The following is a 24,464-nucleotide window of genomic DNA, read 5'->3' as shown; positions in this document are numbered from 1 at the left end:
CCTTAGCGCTCATAAGTAGCCGTTGCGAATTGCACTTATGACCTGATATTTTGTTGAATATGATCTATTTGCGTAACCTCAAAATCGCTTGAAACTAAAATGACGAAGTTTACGCACAGCGATGTATGCTGCCTATCAGTCCTGTGCTGGCTTAGCTGCGCCGCACTTAATGCAGCTCCCGTAGAGGCACATTTAGCGCCTGCGTTCCTTGCAGTAAATTTTGTCGAAAACTCTGTGATCCCGTCCAACCTCCCCAATAAGAGAGTGTGCCATGTGTTAGCGCAGCGAACTTAGTTCGGTTTGTTTCTTCACTGGGTGTGGCTGCTGGCAGTGGACACTGAGTAAATGCGCTATGGGACGATTGCTTGCGAACAATCTAGCTAAAAAAAAAAAAAAAGGCAGAAGATCCAACGAGTTGGAAATTATATACAGCGAAGCTTTGTGTGAGTGCATAGAGAGTCGAAACGAGCGTGCGCGCACACACAGACGCACACAAGAGCGAGCGCACGCAAATTACACCGAGTCTGTTTTTTTTTAAGCACAGTTGCTGACTACTATCGAGTACGACGGACGCCTTGAACGCATCATGGTTTCGGTGGCAGCATGCGCATCTGTACGTAGTGCAATTTGAATCCATTCTATCCGCAAGGAACGTTTACTTCCTCATTACCGTGCAGCCGCGGATGCGCGAAAGAGAGATTTCTGGTTATTACTATTTTTTTTAATGCGTAAGCATTTCTATGTCGACTCACTGAGGAAAACCGTCGCTGACGCACGACGCTCGGAAGCCGAGTGTCTTACCCACCGGGCTAAACACCCACGCTTGCAGAAGGCGAATATCTCTGAACCGCATGAATGTACGTGTCGTACCACGTTGTCTGCGTTGTCGTACAACACAGACAGATACGCAGTCAATGAGTTGGTAAGGATGATAAGGAGTGACTAGGGGTTATATGGATCTGATCGCGGTTGATAATGGTTCGACGCGGATGGATAAGGTGTTATAAAGAGCAATAAGGGATATATAATGGTCGCGGCAACTCCGATAAGGACCAAGGTTCGTATCACGTCCGATAAGGTTGATAAGGACGGATAAGGGTTGGATCGAGTCTTACAAAGTTGATGAGGACCGATAAGGGTTGATAAAGGTCGGATCATGTCCGATAAGGTTGACAAGGGTTGTAAAGGCAAGAGCGATTCCGATAAGGTTGATAACGACCGATAAGGGCTATGTGTAGGGCTAAAAGAAACAACCTCCAGCAATCCACATTTGGCGCTGTTGATGCCAAGAGACCGAGCAAGCAACACAGCCGGTAAGCGCCAACAGCGCGAGCTCTAGCGTCGCGCATCGGTGACGTACAGGCGACGGCAGTCCGCATGGCACGCCCCTACGTTTGTCTACACTTCACTAAAATATATCGTTACTGCCTCCTGGCTTTGCCCTCACGCCAGACGCACTAGGAAAGCGGCAGTCGTACGCAAGTCGTCCAGCAGAGGCAAGTCAGCAAACGTCTACGCTGACGACGACGCACGTACGTGGCGCTCGCAACAAAGGCCACACCTTCCCCGCAGCCCTGGGGTCCCTCCTTGCTTTTGCCAGGGAGTCCGGGCTTTGACACCGGTCGTAGACCCTGCTGCTCGCATCGCGCCTTCCACTCCCGACACTTCCCCTTACCCATTACTCGTATCAGGCCAAAGAGCCAGCCAATAAGTAAAGCATTTATTCAACAAATCAATCAACCAGTGTTGTGTAGAAGTTGTTGAAGTGTAGAGGACGAAAAAGAGGACGAAGTGTGGCCCACTCCGCCGCCTTCGTTGTTGTGGCCCTGCCTGCCACCTTTCCCAGTATACTATGAATAATCCACCTTCGAACATCTCCTCCGTAACAATATACATACGCAGTGGCCCTTCTATTATGCACCAAGATTTAAAGGTATGCAAACGCCACGTGGCTGGACAGGACCAAGGTAATGTCGTTTGCCGTCGCTTGGAGATACTCCGAGTATTTTTTTTTTGCATTCTGCCATATTACATAATTAGTCTTAATTAATCAACTTCTCAAATATTATGATTAGATGAGACGTGTCAATGAGAAAATAGTAGAGCAACGTGAAAAACTCCCGATACAGCTTTCCGTTGCTCAGTACGTGCTACATGAAAGTGTTCTTCCGAGCGTGAAAGAAGCCCGCCAATACACGCGAAGTGCCTCGAGCGGCCAGTCGCGCGGCAATTTTGCGTGTATTGGCGGGCTTCTTTCACGCTCGGAAGAACACTTTCATGTAGCACGTACTGAGCAACGGAAAGCTGTATCGGGAGTTTTTCACGTTGCTCTACTATTTTCTCATTGACACGTCTCATCTAATCATAATATTTGAGAAGTTGATTAATTAATTAAGACTAATTATGTAATATGGCAGAATGCAAAAAAAAAATACTCGGAGTATCTCCAAGCGACGGCAAACGACATTACCTTGGTCCTGTCCAGCTACGTGGCGTTTGCATATATTAAAATCTTGGTGCATGATAGTTGGGATACCCTGTGTGTGTGTGTGTGTGTGTGTGTGTGTGTGTGTGTGTGTGTGTGTGTGTGTGTGTGTGTGTGTGTGTGTGTGTGTGTGTGTGTGTGTGTGTGTGTGTGTGTGTGTGTGTATCGTCTCGTTTCCGGTTTCGCCAGCATTTGTAACAGTAACACACATTTAGGACTACTCTACGCTCATAAATTGGCTACGGGGCGATTATACACGTCCCATTTTCATGTAATTACGCCTAACAGGCGCTCTGCTGATCAGTCATTTTCTGTTAGCGTTTCAATTTATGCTGACAGCACGCCAGTAATGAGGTCACCTTGAATATAGGTAATCTTGCGTACTTACGCAGCTCTCTAGAAGAAGCGGAAAAGTTCTTGCTCTTGTTTTTCTTTCTTTCTTTTCTTTTTTTCCCATTGTGGGAAAAATGTTGACCCTAAGTCGCTGTCCTAAATTCTGCACAAAAAAAACCCCATCGCTGCGTCGCTGGTACCAGGAGGGCGGCACCATATTTCAGGCTACTTTCTTGAGCTCTCGATTGGTTCCGAGTTTCAAACTTCAAGCTACCGATGATAAATTGTCGTCGCCGCGAATTTAAAAAGAGAGAGAGAACGAAGAAAGAAGAAAGGCATCCGCTGACCTCATCCTTTCATCGTCATTCTACCGGCGCCAGTATTCCTATCCGCAGTTATATTCAGTTGAAGGATGGACGCGCTTACTTGACTTTCATTTTTCTTCGTGAGCGCAAACAATGACGAACGTTGCTGACTTGAACAAAAAGAAAGAAAAAGAGAGAGAGAGAAGCAAAGGTTCTCCCAAAGATGTTGAAACGGAAACATCGTTGAATACGCATACATATACGTTGACTTTTTTTTTTAATTCTGCACGGGAAATCGAAACACACGCGCGAGCAGCGGTGGCGTGCCGCAAGGGAAGCGTGCTGATAGCTACTTCGCGCAGCGTTTATAGAGACTTGCACGTGGGTTCCGCGTGGAAGCGCGTGACGTAAAGGGAGCCAAAAAATAAAAAAAAGAAATGCTGCGGCGTAATTGCGTTCACGCACGGCCTGGCAGAAATTAATTAGGAGACGTGGCGGCCCTGCGCTGGACGGTAAGGTAAAACAGCGCCTGTCAAAACATCCGTTTGCTTTCTTAGCGAGTGTCCATACTTTACTACGACACCCGCATGGAAAACGAGAGCAACTTATGCGAGCCACATATATCTGGAGAAGTGTATAGTGAACTTAGACAGCGACAAGAATTGCGCGCTGCGGTGACGCCAAAAAAAGGAAAAAAAAAAGCGCAATATACAATTAAGTCGCATAAATTATAGGCTACCCAACGCGTGATGCGCACTGAAAAAAAAAAAAACGGACAGCAGTGCGGAGAAACACACCACGCGCGCGCGTGTTTCGGGCCTATATGCCGTCCTCGTTTTGTCCTCCCGATGTTCCCATCCCTAACGGGCAAGTGCATGAGAGACGCAATGTAAGGGGGCTGGTTTACGTTTGAAAATTTGGATCGTCGTGCTAATGACTCGATTGATGCGTTTTAGCGTCCCAGGGAAACACATATGATGTATGATAGACGTTGTGCGATTGACGAGGCATAATTTTGACCTGTCTATATAGGCTTCTGCACGATGACGTGCGCCAATGCTCTGTGGCACGAGCGTTGAGTGCGCGGTCAGCGCGTTCGCACGCCACAGCCACCGCGCGGTGTGGCCAGAGAGCGCGCCATAGTGCGCATACTCGAACACACTCGGATGCTCGAAGGAGTACGCATGGTGCAGCAATGCGCACTCGCGTAGAGCGGCCTATACGTATATAGTGCACACACACAGCTGCGCGCCTGGACCCCGATAAAGTTCGGGGCTTCCGTATAGTTTGTGCGTTTCTAAAACAGCGGAGAGCAGCTGTAGCTGTTAGGGGAGTGAGACACGAAAAGGGTCGGCCACTCTTTGGGGCAACACGTGATTTTAACGAGCAGTGTGATATATGGCTCCAACGCTTTATGGCAAAAAAATGGGGCCGATATGACACTATCCACGGAGATGGAATATTATTCACATGGTCTGTGGCGCGTTCGAAAAATTGAGGCCTGAAGTTGCGATTACGTACCGGCAGCTAAAAGGCGCGGTACAAACAAAAAAATCTGCGTCAGTGATTAGGTGATTGGATTCGAATGAGGTGTTTGCCCAATCAGTGGGCAACCGCGAACTTGACAAGTGCCGTCGTAGTTTCTGTCGGTGCGTGTTTCGGGACCGGTATAATACGGTGTGGTGCCTATGTAAGTATATTCTAGGCACTATAGCTATAGCTTCGATGATGGTGTTAACATCCCCTACGAAACAGGGGGGGTGGGGGCGGCACATGCCACTAAGCTCGTTCTTGTTACCTTTCTGGTGTATCTGAACCTTTACATAACTTTATGCGCTAAAGTACCTTATTCAAAATGGAAAGTTCTCTTCATTTAGTGATCATTCCGCGGTCATCTCTTACTAAGTATGCGCCACCAGATTCATTTTAAACAACTCTGCTGTCTTCAAAACCCAAGGACTCGGACAAGCTCTCTACTACCGCATTTATGGCTGGATGGATAATGTGACATTGTACTATAACATGATCTATGGTTTCTGGCCCGTTTCTACACGGTAATCACGAATCGTCCTCGTCGGGAAATCTTCTGACAACTCTGCGTTCTCAAGAAACCCGATCTGGCTTAGAACAGTAGGGCACTGCCCTTTGGATTATCGTAAAATTTTCTCTTCCGATTTCATTGTTTGCCGTTTCATATATAGTTCTATCACTGGCCCCCTTTTCCATTGCGCCTATCCAATACGTTGTTTCGGCATCTCTGGATGTATACATTTAACATCCTTCTCTCTGCCGGTGTCTCTGCCGATGTACACCGACGACTACCGGCTTCGGTGTACGTACAGATGACATTGCTTTATTGGCGAGTAGTCAGAAATACATTCAGCTCCTGGCACATATTTAGGCAGAACAAAGCGAAGCTCTGTGTTACGAATATTTATTTTTTTAAATTTGAGTTTAGAGTATTCAGGTACCATATAATAAAAACGCTTATTTATACAGTGGAGTAAAGTAATATCTACTGGTTAGTTTCCTGGTTATTTTTCTCCACTGTATAAATTAGCGTTTTTATTATATGGTACCTGAATAGTCTAAACACAAATTAAAAAAATAAATATTCGTAACATAGAGCTTCGCTTTGCTCTGCCTAAATATGTGCCAGGAGCTGAATGTATTTCTGACTACTCGCCAATAAAGCAATGTCATCTATACGTACACCGAAGCCGGTAGTCGTTGCTCCACCACCACACTGTCTCGTTTATACGAGAGATTGTAACCCAACTTACTTTCATCTAGTCTTTTTCTCCCTTTTTCATGCCTATCGATTACGCACATCATAAATATCAGCAAGTGATAACGGGGACCTTGGTGGAAGCCTTTCTGAATTTCAGTCGTCTCGTAGATACTTAGTCCTCCCCCCGTTATATATGCACTTTATTATCCTCAGTAACGTTATGGTGTCTTCACCGAGACCTACATCCTTTAGAATGCTCCAAGGGATTTCCGTGTATCCGTTGTGGCGCGCGCCACTAATATTCTGGAAGGCTGCAGTATACAGAAATCTACTCTGGCTATAGACTGTGTGATTACAAATATTCTATAGTCTATGCGTCAACATATTCTGAAACATCTCTGTAGTTCCGCCAATATCCCATTTTGTCCTTCTCATGCTTGATGCTTCGATTTTATAGCTTGAATTCTTAACCTGCACAGTACTGACGACATCGTAATTGGTCTGTAGAATTAAATGCTGCTTGTATCTCCTTTTCCTTTGCATATCAAACCCATTCTACTCTGTCGCCAACCATCCGGGGTTCGCTTGTCCTGTAAAATCGCTTTCCAATTATTCTAACAATGCTCCTTTGACTTTCGATCCCAGTTGCTAATTTCATCGATATTTTACATCCCGTTCAGTTGTGTACTGTGGCATTTTCTCTTCCGACTATTTTCAGTTGATGTTGCTGACAACAAAATTTTCTGCATCCTTATGACTCTGCCTCTTCCACATTATTTCTGCACTGCTCTTGAATGACTCAGCTGTATTTCCTCAGTGTAATTCAAAGCGTATTCCCCCTCCAAACTGTTTTCCGTCAGCCTGAACTATAGTTCTTTTTTTTTCTACCTGAAGATTTCACGTGCTTGCAAAATATTCAGGGCGCGCTTTTGGTTTTGTCACGTACGTGCTCCCGAAACCCGGCGATTATTTGTGCTTTCGACTTTAACGTGGACCAGATTCTGCCCTTCCCATTTCTTCCGGTGACCTAACGCGCTCCCGTTCACTGTAGCGCGAGCTTCTCGGCCATTGGCTGCCTTTCCTATCTACTGCTTCTCCTCAACGCTAACTGCTAACGTTCAACACTATTCGTTCTTACTTGTTGTTAGCTAGCAGCGCCAACATCGGTCGCGCGCCTCTTCGCAGCCGATGGCGAACAGTGACGGCGGCGACAACGAATGCGCATGCCTCTGCGGGACGCGCCCCTCCCTGTGTCTGCCGTGCGCGGTATAATGGTGGTTGCCGAGCTGCCGAAGCATGGTTCCGCCGCCGTTCCTGCTGGCGGCTCGCAGGGCCGAGGGTGTGCTGCTTTCGCCACCTCGCAGCTAGTGCACCGAGCACGCCTGACGCAGCCGCGGAAAGTTGATGCGCGCAACTGCAAGGACAGGCCGTTTCATAGATAACGCGTAGTTGCGTCCAGGGGTGCAGATATGCTCAGTAAGGTTGAAGTCCACTGACCGCACCCGTAACCCCTTCTCCTCAACCGTTTTTTTTTTCTTTTCGGAAATTGATCGGCAAACCGCACACATACCCCCCTGGCCCCGAATTGTTTCTTCTTCACCCCTTCCGGCATAAAAGATTCCTGCCTACACTACATGACTGTATAGTGCAATGCAGCGAAACGTTTTGTTTCCATGAAATCTTTTATGACAATAAACGAAAGCTCAAAAGAAACATTATATTCCGTTTGTGTTACCGTGCTATTTCTGTTCTACAACTGCGCGAATCGATAGCGAACAACTTAACACTTCCTCCCGACACAGCTGTCCCGCTAAACACTCCCTCTGTAAAGAAATCCACAGCATTGCAAATAATCGCATGTTGAAATTGCTGCCTACATGATTAGATTTTTGTACAATAACTTTTGTAAAACGCATTCCGATTTTCAGAAGAAATGTTTTGCAGTTGACGAAAAATTCGTCCTGGTTCGGGATACTTTTCCTGAACTGCGAAGCGTTCTTTCTGAGAAACCCGTATGAGTTTCCTTTGTAGCTTCGTGCTACATTCGGGTGGATGACAACTTTTCCCTTTCATGTACTTTCCTCCACCTTGCGGGATTCCGCAGAACTAATTTGCCACCATCCCACGCACTCTCAACCACAATTAATCACTATACGTGTGCTCCCCTTCCCTACATCTCAGAGTTACCAGGTTAGAGAGCAACAGCTCAGCCCGATAATGATGATGATTATCATAATGTGGTGTTTAGTAGCGGAAGGACCAGATAGAGCTCAGGCCAACCTTTCTGCCTTTACTGTAAATAAAACCTTTCTTGACAATCATCGCGCCTCAAAACGGCATTCTTCACGTCTTCACGAGCTACAGGCAGCCAAGTTTACCCGGTCTTCTGGAAGTTGTTTTCGCGTATTATTAATCTAATATTTAAGAGAGGAATATTTTCACGTACAGTAAAATCATTCAAAGTAGTACCAGTTCCAGAGGCACCTGAAGTGGATCGTGACATTGACGGCAAGAGTCGACCCACACGTGCCTTTAAAAAAAAAAAAAGATAAACCAATGTTTAATTTATAATATGGTGATGCAGGGCCGGGAAGGCGTGGCAGTGCCCCCTGCAATGGAACCTAACCTTGAATGCAATGCAATGTTTGCAATGTTTCACATCTACTCCAAAACTACAGCTTATAGCTTTCTATATAAAAATTCGGCCTTTCTAATGCCACAATTATTTTCTTGAAATCTATAAAAGAGTTGACTTCATCCACTATTTTATGAAGTGATCGTCTTGTAAATACCTATCCAACCAGATTGGCCTGCGACAGAAATTTCTCTTACTGCCTGTAATGCACTCAAACAATGGGAGGCATACCGCTTATTATACTGAAATATCATAATGGAGTCGCCTCCCGACACGCATTAAGCATTATTCCTCATTAGTCGTTTTCAAAAAGGGATCGCTATCGTTTCTTATCAGTATATCCATAATACTTTGAAGCTTTATCACGAACTTGTTTGGCAAGCACGTTTTAACTTATTTTTTTTTTCTGATCATTTGACTTCCTGCATTTTCTAAACGTGCTGCTGCTGCCTTCCACATTGATTGTTTATAGAACTTCCCGACCGAAAATTCCCATGTATACAGCCTTCGGCTCTGGGTCTTCCCTCTGTAAATTAATCTCTATATTTTTCTGGCCATAAAATAAATAACATTGAGAAGTCTTGGTCGGAGATTGCAGAAATTTTCCATGACTGCCATGGTTATCGGAAAGACAGGAGGAGGGTTGTAATTATAATTAAAACCAATCAGCAGACTTGTCGAAACGCGTCCGACCAGACACAACTGCTTTCGGTTACAGGTTTCTATATGGCAGGTCGCAACGCGACTACATTCAAGCGGTCCGGTGGACACCAAAGTGTCGTCGCACTTAGAAATTTTACATTATTGCAAACAATCTCCACGACGACATCATGGAACATGCCACGCATCACTTGTCACATCCATACACAAACTTTACAAAAAGAAAGAGAAAACAGAAAAAAAGAAGATGGGGTAATGGGTTTGGGGCTGATCGAAACTGTTGAGAACGAAGTGAACGAGCCTAGTTGGTTATTCATCAAACAACAACATGTAATCACACATTTTTTAAATTCATTCGTTGAACGGTGTTGAAGTAGCCAAGAGTTCGACACTCATGAACGGTTGTGTATGCAGACTTATCTCACGCTTCAGTCAGCATGCGGTAACAAAGAGCTCTTGAATGCTGTGTCTAGTGATAGCACCATGCAAATACATGGTGCTACCATGGTGATACATACCCGTATCAACTGATAGGGATAACGCGTAAGCTATATGACTCAGAAATTCCAGCTATTGATAGCCCTGCGCCATGTGAGCTTGTGCGTCATCCCGGAAGAAGAACCGCCTCAGAATTAAAAAGCCCTTACACGAGAAAAGGAACAAGAAACTTGTTGCTTTCATATTTGTTCAAAAAATAGTTATTCTAGTTGCTGAAACGTCGCGCTTTCGCTTTCGTAATTACTTTCACACGCAGTTTGGAGTGGTTAACTGTGTGTTCACCGTGAGGTAACTTACGAGCTTATATATGAAAGGATGTGCGCCGGTGACTGTATAGCGTGGAAACGCTGTAAGCATTCCAGTATGATGGATGCGCGTGGATTACGCAAGGTTCGCACTGAGGGTTGCCGCAACACCAAGAACCTTTGCAAACACTGTGCGTTGGTATTGTGGACGCTTTTGTTCCACATCATAAACTATAAAACAGTGCGGTGCACAACAGGCAACCGAAAATGCGTTCGCAACGTTAAATTGCGACAATAATTATTTAATTGCATAAATGCACTGCCTCTTCTACTGCGCTGAACTACTAGCATTACATATGAAAGTTACGAGCGAAGACGTGTAATGGTCCATTATTTAACTTTCAATAAATACGGTTGACGCTGGCACCCCTTCCGAATTTCCAGCGACAGTTTCTTTTTGGTTAGGCTATCAGTTTAAATAACAGGGTAGCATTCGGTACCGCCCGCGCGGAACTTATCTGCACGCCGACAGCTATGAAGTTGCGTTGAGGGGGTTTCCGCGCGATGAATTTCTACGATTTTAAAAGCAGGTTCTACAAGCCTTAAACTCTCGAGAATTTGGAACGGTAGCTTGTAGATAGTGTCCCTTTGCGGGTGGTTCTGAGAGAGAGATAGAAACATTTATTCATAATGAGATGGGGCGTCTTTTTCATAGGTGTAGGGTGCCTCGATATCCTCCTCGCCCGCCGCGCTCCGTATACAGGAGCGGGGGAGCAAGCGCGCACTGAGGCACCCATACCCAGGTGCAGTGATACTCCGCGGGCTTTGCTCCACAGTAGGGACAATACGAGGGATATTGTGAGGAGTGGAAGAGGCGAGGGATAAAGAAGCAAGCAAACGAATAAGTTCGCAGCTGTCGCCACGGCGACGATATCTTCTCGGTTAAAGGAATGGGAATGGAAATGTATCCTGCTATGTCTGTAACGTTCTAGCGTTTCAGTGTAGTTCAGTGGCTCTGCCGGTGCGTCGTTTGGGTTGTGCAGCTCTTCCAATGGCGCCAGTTTAGCGAGCTCTAGGGCTACCGCATTAGCGCGTTCATTACCACGAAGAGAGGCGTGTCCAGGTGTCCAGGCGATACGCACCCTGTGTAATGCTGTGGGCTGTTCATATTTGAAACAGCGCCAAAAAACACGGACAAGGGAGGACACAGGACGAGCGCTGACTGCCAACAACATCTTTATTGAAGCCTGCGCAAATATATACAATTCGCAATGGGCATAAAGAGAGTAAAAGAAGAAAGGCAAGGCGATCGCGTCATCGTCGGTCAACTCCTGCTGCGCATGCGTCAATAACATTGAACAATACAAATGTAACCATACACATAGCGGACACAGGCCAAACTGATTAACTTCTAAGGAACTTAAGTTCTTTATCACAAAGAGCTATGGAAGGGGAACTAACAAAGACGGCTCCTAACTGACCCACATTGAAAATGCCTCAAGTATTTCTCCGGCCATCTACTGATGATGCGGGGATACAGCGTGTGCAGGATGTAACAATTCCTTGTGCCAAAGTTCAACAGGTGGTTTGCGAATCAGGGACCATTGTGATAGGTCCGTCTGGCCGCCGGTATGGTTGAAGCGAGCATGACGGCCAAGGCGATAGCGGCCTCTTCCGTCGTGCCGCTGAGCACAGTGTTGACCGTGGCCGAAGCCCTCAGAGTGCCTGTACTATCTAGTACGACTAGACACAAGACACGTCTCTGCGGGTACCGGGCCAGGTTGGTGCATAGGATCGGCGTGTTCGATATGCCATCGCCAAAGACCCGGGCCAGCTATGGCTTGTGCTCCGGCTTTTACGACGGTCAGGGCACATATTACGGGGAATTGGGGACACGTGAATTTTGTGTCGAATGCTAAGCAGGTGTTGCGGTTTTCTCGGTGTTGAGTATCCTAGCCGGGATTGAATGAGGCGCCCCTGCCTTGTCCGTTGGAGGCGTTGGAATTGGCTGTTAAGGTGGCCTTCGACTAGCTTGCGGATGGTGTTGTGCACCCCGAGTCGCAGTAGGAGCTGCGTGGACGCATGCTGGGGTATTCCCAGCGCTGCCTTTAGTGCCGTACGGTGTAGGGCGTCCATCTGGTTTGTCTTATGCTGTTTATTTTTTTTTACGTGCCAAAACCACTTTCTGATTATGAGGCACGCCGTAGTGGAGGACTCCGGAAATTTTGACCACCTGGGGTTCTTCAACGTGCACCTAAATCTAAGCACACGGGTGTTTTCGCATTTCGCCCCCATCGAAATGCGGCCGCCGTGGCCGGGATTCGATCCCGCGACCTCGTGCTCAGCAGCCCAACACCATAGCCACTGAGCAACCACGGCGGGTGGTTTGTCTTAGTATGAGTCAATTTATGGTAAGGGAGAGTAGGGAAGAAATGTTGGCGTAAAGGTCAGGAAAGAAGTGGTAGTTAATGCAGTGACAGAGAAAAAAAAAACTCAGTTCCCTTCCGCTCTGTGAAGAAGGATGACCAGCGAAGCTGTGAGTGTGAGCCTCTTAATGGCGAACTGCACCTCCGCCGCGGGTCGGCCCGGCATTGCACTATCTTCGGGATCGGTCCACGTATGGGGAGTGCTTAATGGCTGCTTCACCTCCGCCTCGGGTCGGGCCGGCATTGCACTATCCTCGGGATCGGCCCACGTTTGATGAGCGCTTAACGCCTGCTTCACCTCCGCCGCGGGTCGGGCCGGCATTGCACTATCCTCGGTATCAACCCACGTATGGTGAGTGCTTAACGCCTGCTTCACCTCCGCCGCGGGTCCGGCCGGTATTGCACTATCCTCGGGATCAACCCACGTATGGTGAGTGCTTAACGCCTGCTTCACCTCCGCCGCGGGTCCGGCCGGTATTGCACTATCTCAGGTATCGGCCCACGTATGGGAAGTTTTTTTGCTTACCACGCCAACAACGACACGAAAACTTCCTTGGACGGTAGAGGTATGCAGCTTCACTGTAAAATCGAACCTGTGGCAAAAATGGCGAGCGAAAACGTTCCTCTGACAAACTGCAGATATTGCATACAGTGTCACTGCACAATAGTTGAACGGCAGTGTTCCAACTCCTGCTCGACTATCTCAGTTCGACGTTCAGGTAATTTTCGCCCCAATGGCCTCGCCCCACAACATGACAGATGAACGAAAATACACGCTCGTTGAGTGACGTGGACATGCTGATCACAGTCGACGCATGCAGCTGTGGACAAGTTTCTGACGTTATTATGCAGGCTGTGAAACCTGGATTTGCAAGTTCTATCCAGATAATAAGCGTCAGTCGATAGCACGAATGTTCTCGTGACGAAAAGCTGCCGACAAATGTCAAGACGGGCCTCGAAGCACCGGAAAGAGAATGATGGCAACTCCTTATACTGCAACAGCCTTATGCCTTCGCAATAACGCGACATGACTGCTATTGATCCCAAACTACTTCGAAAAGCTTCGAGAATGGCGGTCAATCACAGCACTGCTGGGGATCCTGCTGCGCCATGACAACTCGCCCGCCCGCACAGCCAGCGCCCCAGCCAGATAGAGTTGATCATACGTACAGAAGCGAGATTACAGCACTACGGCTTACAAGAATGCAAGGACACACAGAAAGTCGAGGTCGTCACTTCAAGAAACCACAGTGATCAGAGTGATTTAACGTTTCTTTCTCGCGCACCTCGATATGTTCGTATTTGAATTCCTCATACTATACGTACATTGTCGCGCGAGGCTGCGCACGCATGGCCACAATGTTCGCGTTTCGGTGGGACGCAGTGCAAAGCCGCCCGCGTGTGCAAAGAATCATCTAGAGCCACTTTGTATACTGACGTGTCCTTCACTGCCCACGCCGCTGTCGAAACGTCTGGGAAGCCGGTCGAAAGGCGACGCATTGCCGGCGCAAGAGCGCGGGCGTCAAGCCAGCAGACGACGGCCACGCGTTCCGACCGCACCGGTTTCAAGCCGGTTTGGATTGGGTTGGGTTGGAAGGCGCCGTTCAGACCTGTCTTGAAAGCAATGCAAAAATTTTAGAGAAACTAAAAGAAAATTTAAAATGAGACAACGCCGCTAAAAATTTATAACAAGGAAATTCCCTTGGACCAAGTAGAAATTCATCACCGGCTGAGCAAGCAACTGTATGACAGTACCCAAAAGAAGAGGCTGCCAGAGAAAGAATGTCACATACAGGGTGTTTTACGTAACTTGAACCAAGGATTTTAAAAAATGTGGTTAACCGAAGCTGCACGATACCAACGGCATATGGTATGCCGTCATGTAGCACTCCTTAGAGTATTTTTTTTATATTCCGCTTAATTCGTTAATTAACTAAGATCAACTGTGCAAAACTTTTAATGCTCACCTTAGGGGAAAGTTCATTGCCCTGTGCTGTATAGGGGGTTCAGAAACGACCGATGCAATTCTTCGTGGCAACGTAGTACATGCCCCAGCCGGTCGATTGCACCCCCATCGAAATGCGGCCGACTTGGAGATACTCAGATTACTCTTTTTTTCATTCCGCCTAATTAAATAATTATTCTTAATTAACTAATCAACTTCTCAAATATTATAACTAGATGAAAAATGTCAATGAGAAAACTGTAGAGCATCATTAGAAACTCCCGATACAGCTTTCTGTGTTTCAATACGTTATACATAACATTGTTTTTACGCGCGTGAAAGAAGCCCGCGAATACACACAAAGTGCCTTGAGCGGCCAGTCGCGCGGCAATTTTGCGTGCATTTGCGGGCTCCTTTCACGCTAGGAAAAACTTTTATGTAGCACGTATTGAGCAACAGCAAGCTGTATCCGGAGTTTTTAGTGTTGCCCTAGAAATTTCTCTTTGACAATTTAATCTAATTATAATAATTAAGAAATTGATTAGTTAATTAAGAATAATTATGCAATTAGACGGAACGCAAAAAAGATAATCTTAGTACCTATACGAGCGACGGCAAACAGCATTATCTTGATTCTGCCCAGCTACTTGGCATTTACATATGTTTAAAGTTTGGCTAAACTTACGTGGGAAACCTTGTATAATGATGCTGAACACGTTTTCGTTTAAGGTAGGCTCGAAAGTCTATTAGGAATATAAAAATTCAATCTGCAGGTAGGTGAAACGACGCCACTTTGTATAGTTACTTTTTTCTGATTTGTCACTAGAACGTGTTCTGCCGGCAATATACTTTATGCATGTGTCGATATTAAAAATAAAGAAAAAAAAGTGTTATAAGTGGGATTCCTCAGTACAGGGGATATATATATATATATATATATATATATATATATATATATATATATGTAGTCATATCATAAGAAGCCAACAAACACTGACACCAAGGACAACATAGGGGAAATTATTTGTGCTTAATAAATGAAATAAAGAAACGATAAATTAATGGAAATTAAAGTGGATGAAAAAACAACCACAGCCTTCGCATTTCGCGTGCGATGCTCTACCAATTGAGCTACCACGGCGCCGTTTTCCCATCCACTTTCTTGGGTATTCATGTGTCCTAGTAGAACCCTGGGAGTGTTAGCCAGTGCCACCACTCACAGACCTTGGCGGCGGACGTGGAACGTCTTTTTTGCCGCAGGCGTCACGAGAACGTGATCTTTTTAGGGTGAAGGCAACTGGTCAATAAACCCACTTATGCTACCTGAAGGCATTAATGTTGCCGGATTCGAGACCCTCGTTATGTAATAACGAGAAGAAAGGGAGAAGAAGGGGTTAATCCCCCTTCTTCTCGCTATATATATATATATATATATATATATATATATATATATATATATATATATATATATATCGCACCACTCCGCGTGCCCACCGGATCAGCCGTCGCTGCTCTTGCAGGTCTGAGCTGGTCAGAGCAGTCTCCCAGGAGGGAGGTGAAGGAATAGGGGAGTAACCAGGGGTGGCTGAATCCATGAGTTCATGTGAGACGTTTTCGAAGGCCCCCTTGAGGTACAACGCGGGAATCGCTCTGGTTTAAGCTGTACTCGGATCATCCACAACATTCTCCTTAAGTTGTAGGAGTATGGCCTGCGCACAAAGACCTGCTCGATAGCTGACTAAGGTATTTGGGAAGACTTGGTTCACCTCGACGTAAACTTGGAGGCGCATAAGAACTACGTGCTCAAAGAGTTTGCCCATATACGAAGTCAGGGAAGTGGGTCTGAGATTTTGGAGGGAGAATGGTTGCCCGGGTTTCGGAATTAAGGTAATATCGGCGTGTCGCCATTCTTGTGGAAGCGTTCGTTTCTTTTTTTTTTTTTCAGGAGCCGTTGTAGTATGCAGCGAGTTGCCGGATGGCCTGATCGCCGAGGTTGCGTAGTAGTGCATAGTGTTATAGTGCATAGGCGCCGTGTTAGGTCTTACGCCGTGTAGGGCTGCCCTCACTTCTGCCTCTGTAAAATAGGCATCCTATTGGGTTTCTTCCTCGTGTGGATAGTCTTTGTAATCCGGTCAGTGACCTGTAGTTACGTATCTCTGTTGCAGTGTTTGGAGGAGCGCGTCATCAACCATTTGTTCTTTGTGGGTAATAGTGCGGACGGTGTTGGTTGTGTGCGTTTTTTGTAAGCGTTGGGTTGAGTACGTGCTCTGAGGAGGGACCACGTTTTGGATGTACTTAGAGTGCCATTAAGGGGGTCGCAGAGGTTGTGCCAATTGTTATTGGTGCGGTTGATGGCGTATTCCTCCGCTTCTGCTTTGATCCGCACGATGCTTTGTTTCAGCCTGCAGTTGTGCCGCTGTCTCTTCCATCGTTTGGTCAGGCTTCTTCGCATGCCATGAGGTGGAGCAGATGTCTGTCCACATCCGGTGTCTCCGTTGTTGCAGTGAGTTGCTTGGTGGCAGCTTTAAATTCTGCTTGTAGCTGTTGTGTCCACTCGTGTACAGATGGCGTGTCGCGTTGTTGAGGCTTGGTTCTGTTGCGCCGCAACGCGTCCCAGTTCGTTGTTTTGACTGCACGTTCTGGGGCGTGTATGGTCACCAGTTGGACTCCTGAGGCTAGAATGCTGTGGTCACTGCCCAGGTTGTCCATTAGGTTGTTCCAGAAACATCGAGTCGACCCCTTGAGCACTGTCAGGTCGGAACATGTATCGCTGCTTGCGTTGTTACCCGTTCTGGTTGTTCTGTCAGGTTCTGTCAGCAGAGTGAATCGATGGAGGCTTACGGAGTGGGCTAGACGGCGGCCTTTTGGAGTTTATGTTTGGTACCCGCAGGCTGGGTGGGACGCATTAAAATGTCCCAGAATAATCCATTTCTCGGCTTGTTTGCTGGCGACCGAAAAAAAAAAAAGAACTGTCCGAAGTCGCCTCGTCGCAATTTCGGTGCAGGTTCAGAACGGGAACTATATAGTAGACAGCAGTAAGTGAGGCTCTGACTTACACGTTTACATGAATCGCTGAACATAGATAAAGTGTTCGCTTTCTTAACGATGTGTGCGTACAGTCACGCGCGATGAGATTAAAAAGCGCGAGCGTATACTGTGACGTGCATCGTTGACGGGCGTTTTTAGAGCGGTGGAGACGAGATGGTTGCTTCTCATCATCACCTGGTCGCCGATGATGTCATTTCTAAGGCATGCGGCGAGCACAGATACCATACATGAAAACAAAGCGGTCGCGTGGGCTTCGGACCCACTGCGCATGCGCTGCTTCGCCTGCGCCGCCGCCGCTAGTGAATGCGCTCCGCGCGAGGCCCACGTTCCTCTGTTTACGCTTTCTTTATGAACAATGAGCGACGCAACCGGTGAAAGTGTCTCGTCTGCCGCTGCTGCTAAAGGAGCTGCCCGAGTAGAGGCTCAGCGCCGCCGACGCCAGAGGTGCGCGCCGCCGAAGCAGAAGGACTTGGAGAGGAGTGTGTCTCGAAGAAAGAGCGTGTGTGTAAAAAAAAGAAAATCCGAGAACAACTATAAAAAAACTCCAACTGCGACCTCCTTCCTTGTCCTCCCTTGTACCCTGTTCATGCGCACAGCGGCATACACGAATGTTGACAGCATTTTCGCTGCGCGACGGCATCGACTTCTGAGTGCGTAACGACGTCATAAATGGTTAAATAACACTGTTTCTCCCGTTCTGTTTGGGCGGGTGAGAGCGAAAGACATGTCGTAATTCACGGGGCCACGTGTTCGCCGCGCTCAGTTTTCTTGAGCTCGTCCGGGGGCGTACTGCCCTATACGTGAACCTGATAACTTACCCATCGACACGTGCGCAGTGACAGAAGCACGTATACAAAGACGCGCAGGGCTCATGCTGACCGTAGGCGCCTTTATACGCCTTTGATCCAGGCGGGGAAGTCCGCGTATGCCCCGAAGGTTACCCGAAACGAGGTAGCTTCGCTTGGAATAAGCGTTGCTTTTTTACGCGTCGCTCATCTCATCGGCCGGTCAAACTGGCCTGACTACGAGCAGCTGCCACGCGCCTCATGCAAATGCTGGAAAACATATCGTGATTGCCTAGCATATGTGCAGGAGCGACGGACTACGGGCGGTTCTTTAGATAGACACTTAACGCTGACATTATACCTGACGCTATGAACGACTGCGAGGAAATCAAGCAGAGAGCCTTATTGAAATTTCTGCATGCCTCGGAATCGGACGAACGGCTTTAGTATAGGCCCATTTTGTGATGTGTACATACGCATCCACTCATTCCCTTCTCATCATCATCATTCATCCGTATAGTTTCACTTCCCTCCCTCCTTCCTCGGCGCATAGCAACTGGCTATAGAGCGCACCTACTGAGGACGACCTTTCCTGTACTTTCTGGAAATAAAATATATTACTCTCTCTCTTGGCGGGAGGTGCACCATGACGTTGCGAATTGCGACATGCATGCGTTCTCGTATATTCGCTCGTGACCTGCTGCATTTCCCCAAGTCAAGGAGGATCGCTTCGACATCAAGGGTGCCTGAGCTTCTGTGGTGGCGAAGGACGGGGCTCTTTTCATGTTACACAGCGGTGCCCGAGACGTTACAGACCCAGCCTAACCTCACGAAGAAAGCAAAGGGCCCGTGTTTTCCACGAAAGAAGCAAGAACAGAAGAAAAAAAAAGAGAACGGATGATGAGCAGAAACCTTGAGACGAAGGTTACCTTCGCTGCAGGGAAAGTGCAGACTTGATCAGCGGCCAGATTCGCCGCAAAAACAAAACACTTTATGTTCGCTCTTTCACACTGAATGCGCAGCAGTCCGACAGCGGCGTTGGGCAGCAGCTGCTATGAGTGTTTCGTGTACAACGCTGACTCCGGAAAGTCATTTCCTACATGTTTGAATATTGAAGCCGCGGTTGAGCGCATAAAAATGAGCGGAGCGAGCGTTGCGCGTACTGCCCACCTTCTCTCCCACTCCGAACGGCAACCTCGCGTCATAATTAAAGCAAGGAAGCTGCGAGATTGTTGGCACTTAGTCGTCCTGCAGATTAAAAGGTACCGAAACAGGTGGGGGGGGGGGGGACTTGTCACACACGCACTACGCGGGGAAAGAAGTGTGTGAGTTAGAGACACGCGTGTCAGAATATTTCGTCATAGCAGAAAACTGGTTAAAATAGGCGGTGCTGTTGCATTTGCCTGTGTCACAAGAACATTGTCAAAAAAAAAAAAAAAACCTACAAGGTCCGGGGTTTTACGTGCCAAAACCATGACATGTTAAGTCAAGCTAAAGTGATAGATTAACGCTCGAGAATGTCGAAGACGTCAATGTTATCGCGAACAGAGCTTTAGAAATTGAAAATTTTAGTTAAATGCAGCACACAGAGACTCCTTCGGGACATTTAAGTACTAGCCCGATGACGAAGGCACTCCTCATTATAATTCTGTCAATATAGGACTCAACCACTCGTAATAAAAAGATAATTGTACTGCGCTATAAGATGAAAGAAAATGCTACTTATCTAGTTCTATATAATTTTTAGAAAAAAAGAAAAGAACTGATTGACGTTACCTTTGACAACGACGCGGGCGGTCGCATGGCTTCGTTTTCTACGCTCTGCACCGCCTGCCCATTCGCGTTTCGGTAGTTTCGTTATCGCGCAATGATGCGCTGTTTTTTCTGGCTCGTGAAACTCGCACGAAGTCCAAGTAGCGGAGAACGCCACGTCCACGTGATGTCGCGCGTTTGAGTTTTGCGCAGAAAACCGTAGCGCCGTCTGTCGGGCGACGGCAATAAAGGGCGGACGGTGTTGGTGTAGGCCACGTAGGCAACGTCACCACTCCGCGCTCAGAGGTGGCGGGCAGTTTGAATTGCGCTAAAGGTAAGCGGAACCTTCAGACGCAATTTTTTTCGTAAACTAAGCTTTTTTTTTCCTTTGCACGAAACAAGCGCTGCGCGGTTTCTGTAATGGTACGTTAACAGTCCACGTCGACTTATTATTTGCCTTTAGTGTCCCTTTAACGTGCACGTGAATCTAAGTACACGAGCATTTCGCATTTCGCCGTGGTCGAATCCGTGACCTTCGGCTCAGCAGCATAACCCAATAGCGACTGGGCCACCAGCGCTGATCATAGGAATATTGGAATCACAATTCTTCGGTATGTGTCTTACAAGATTCTTTTCTTTTTTTCTGTTGCTCAGCGAGAACGACGTGGCGGGTTAGATTTCCAACCACAGCGACGGAATTCTTATAAAGGCTGAATACAAGAAGAAAACTTCACCTAGATTTAGGCTCATGATAAAAAAGCCCAAGTGGCGGAAATATGGTTCTCAAATTTGGCGTCACTTAAAACCCGCATACGCAGCTTTGAGGCGTTGACGAGCCACTGATGCGGTTTCAAGTCCCAAGGCAACTGTAAAGCCATTGAAAGACGAGCTAGTCGGTATGAATTCGTTGTGGCTAAACAGCTCAACGACCCACGTACATACGTGCGGCCGTAAGGTGGGACGAGGCAAGACGCAAGACAAGGCACTTGGCCTGTCCCTTCTTCCAGCCGCGTACCTGCTTCCTTGAGCTGCTTAGCCACAATGAATCCAAGCAACAACTCAGCAGCTCCGCTTGGCTTCTCGGACCTCTTCAATGAGCGCCGAGGCGTCAGTAATTGGACGTTTTCTTTTGCGTTAATTGCGCCCCTAACGAAATGCGGCTGTCATGGCTGCTAATTGGAAGTTGCGACCTGTTCATCCTCTAAGCTACCGGAGCGAGTACCGATACATCCTGCACGAACACAAACTTATCTGGTACAATTTTTTTTTCAAGGCGTAATTTTTTTACCTCGTCCCCTCACTTTGCGTGGACGGCTGCCTGGCTGAGTAAACTCGGCCGATGCTCGAGACAGCGTGATAAAATGTGCATGGTGGCTTGGTGGACAGATGCTGACATCAGTGCACGATGTGTGGCCTCACAAGATGTTTTTTTTTTTTTTTTGTAACGCGGGCCGATCTTGTAGGCAGTACTATGTCACAGCAACCACACGACTCGCTGTATTAACCACTGGACCTAACCAAACGGTCTCCAGCAGCATGTCTCAGGTTGTGAGCCGGCAAGCTATCGCTTGACTTTGGCTATCGTCCCCCGATGGTCCTCCTCTTATTCTTTTTTCTTTCGTCGACTTCCAATATTCCTTGAAATAAACGCAATCGTTCGTACGGGGACATCATTCTCGTCAAAAGTGAGCCATACTGTGCATGAACGGCCGAGACCCACGCTCCATTTCAGACAGTCGATCGCGCCACTAGTCGACTGCTCTATTTCTCGAACCGTTCGCACGAATTCGTGCCGGTGTTCGGGTAACTCGTCTGTCACGCGCGGTCTGTTTTCCCCGGGGCGTGGAGGTAGATATCTCGAGCACTGCTCGCAATTCGCGAGGCATGCGAAAGAGAAAAGCCGCGACGATCTATGCAAGCACGCTTCAAATGAGAGCAGCTGCCAGCTGATACCCACGTGCATCAGCGAGCACCGAGGCCCTCACAATGTCGCACATCGAATAAGTTATGGGAGGCACGGGAGCAATGCGGCGCGCGGCAATAAGCAACCGCCGGCGCAGCGTGCGAAAGAAAGCGATGCATGTCACACAAGAGGATCGAGAGGGCGACAGTAATTGGATGCTCACGTGAAAGTGGACGGCAGTGGCGCGCTCATGGGGCTGCTCCTCGACGCCGTCGGTAGCGCGTCAACCAGCCGAGCCGCGATGCCGGCTGCTCGCGGGTGCTGCACGCGCACTGTGCTCGCTCGAGTAGCCGCGCACGGCGGGTGCCCACAGTGCGAATCGTCGCGGCGATTGAACTGCGACACCGGCGCGGCACCCGACGTCCGCGAGTCGTACGTCAGCCTTGCGTGCGCAGGCGTAAGTCGATTACGGCCCGAAGGAGAAAGACGAAGCGAAAGAAGAAAACAGCGCTCCGCGCATCGGCTTGGTGAAACCTCATTAAAGCGATGACTCAGAAGGTCGCTCGCCGCCTCGGACATCGCTGCGGACCGGATTTGAAGCGCGCGTGCGGTGGGCAGGTATACGGCAGCGGCCGGCCGGATCCAGCCGTCAAAGTGAGCGATCGGGCGGTCGCCGGTGGCACGTCATCGCAGCGGACAGTGTTCTGACGCGGGTCGGGCGCGCGCCGTTTTGGGTTTGCCCCGCAGATGACAGGCTTGGCTCGAGGAAAGAAGCAAAAGTCCGCGGGGCGACTCTATTTTTCAGTCGTCGGGCACTCACTCCACCCGGCTATGCGGCTGATGCCGCATGAACTGAAAGGATTAACGAAAAAAAAAGCGTTTTGTTCCTCGCTATATAGTCCAATAATATATCGGGAAGAACTGTAGTGTTGACGGGCACATCATAAGAACAGTTAGCAGTTGACTATGGCTATTTCGCCGTAACGGTGCGAACGGAGGCCTGATTAGTTATAAAGGGAAACACAAACACCCCTGGGAAAGAAAGGAGGAACAGAGCGCGTCAAACGTACACCGCCGCGCAAAGATAATGCCGACTTGCTTTCGACACGTATGGCCGCGCGTAATGAGGAGGAATGGCTAGAATGAGAAGCCGCCCAGATTATGTCCGTTCATATTTAAAAATAATTTTGTAGGGTGCCATTTGCTAAAAACACGACGTATGACTACGAGGCGCGTAGTATAGCGGAGGACTCCGGATTGATCACCCGGGGTTCTTTAACGTACTTGCATCTAAATGCAACTGCACGAGCGTTCTTGCATTTCGTTCCCATCGAAATGCGTCCGCCGCGGCCGGGATCGAAGCCGTGACCTCGAGCTTAGCAGCGCCACCAGGCACGACGCCACAGCCACTAAGCTACCGCGCGGCTAGATCATATCCGTCCTATTCAGTCATGTAGCTTTCTGGGGAGCGATAAAGCCCGACGCACCTGCGCCAATAACACGGCGTCAATGGGCGCTAAAGGATGCTGTATGTGATATGCTATATGCTATAGCTGTAGCTATAAACCGATGCTGTATGCTATAATCCGCCTTGCTGCATAATGGCGCGCGGCGTAACTCCCGCTCCATATATACGCGCGGTCACGTGCTCGGCTGCACAGATGCCACGTTCTGTCATCATTCCACGCCCGACGGCGGCGTGCGCTGTTGAGCGTGCGTGGATTGCTTTCACAGTGCACGTGGAGCGCATTAGGATTCGCGTTTTACTTCAGTCTCGTAGGGAGCGGACGGGAGAGCACAGCTGCTGACAGTGATCACGTGAGCGAGAGTATGGAGCTCGAGCCAAGCTTCGACCAAATTCTATAGGCTAGTAAAATGTATACGGATTCCTTTTGCTGGATTCTGTTACAGCGAAGCTTTCTTTGCCTCTTCCTTCGACTTTCCCCGCTGCTGCTGTCTCCCACACCGCGACGAAGGGGGGGGGGGGGGGTTGGAGCGTGTGTACACATGACAGGAGCGAGTCAGAGAGAAAAGGCGACGCGAGAAACTCGTTTGTACAACACCGCGTCGAATGTGCCCAATGCCCTCTGGAGCTCCCTGGGCGTCGCCAAATTAGCGTCTTGACGGCTGTAATTATCCGTGACCACCCTCAAAAGCATTGCAGAAACTGCAGCGCTTCCCTTTCTACTAACATGAGAGTCCAGAGGGGATGTAGATACAACTGTAGAGAGGACGCAGTTTCCATACAAGGTGGGGGGGAGGGGAGAGGTGACGTGAGAAGGCAAGGAAACCCTACCACTATACGACAGTCATTGCGGGGGAACTAGATAAGCTTAAGTTCAAGACACAATACGGTACGTTCCTGCTTTTCTGAAAAATAAACACCATGCAAATATGTCAAGCCTACAAATTACGCAGGGCGCGCAGAAGCAGCACCGCATTAATTAAAGCACACCACAGAGGCCAGGCGACACTACGGACGCGGTCGACCGTCACTTCTGTGCCCGCCGCGGTAGCTTTGCGGCTATGGCATTGCCAGAGGTCGCGGATTTGATCCCCACCGCGGCAGCCGCATTTCGACGGGGGCGAAATAGAAAGCGCACGTGCGCTTAGATTTTGGGACACGTTAAAGGACATCACGGTATCAGAATTAATACGGAGTCCACCACTACGACCTGCCTCATAATCCGATTGTGGTTTTGGCACGTACAGC

At 48.2% G+C, this 24,464-nt stretch overlaps 1 protein-coding gene across 1 annotated transcript in view; it reads right to left on the bottom strand.

Annotated features, from left to right (window-relative positions):
- LOC142562781 (uncharacterized) overlaps positions 1 to 22,345 on the bottom strand; it is a 40,437-nt gene extending 18,092 nt beyond the window's left edge. Inside the window, exon 1 of the mRNA XM_075673548.1 lies at positions 21,975 to 22,345. Within this exon, the coding sequence (XP_075529663.1) occupies positions 21,975 to 22,330 (356 nt within the window). The 5' untranslated portion in view covers positions 22,331 to 22,345. The remainder of the gene's footprint in view (positions 1 to 21,974) is intronic.
- Positions 22,346 to 24,464: the final 2,119 nt, after the last annotated feature.

This window comes from Dermacentor variabilis, chromosome 1 (assembly GCF_050947875.1).
Source record: "Dermacentor variabilis isolate Ectoservices chromosome 1, ASM5094787v1, whole genome shotgun sequence".
Lineage (NCBI taxonomy): Eukaryota > Metazoa > Arthropoda > Arachnida > Ixodida > Ixodidae > Dermacentor > Dermacentor variabilis.
This window is presented reverse-complemented; position numbering and strand designations above follow the sequence as displayed.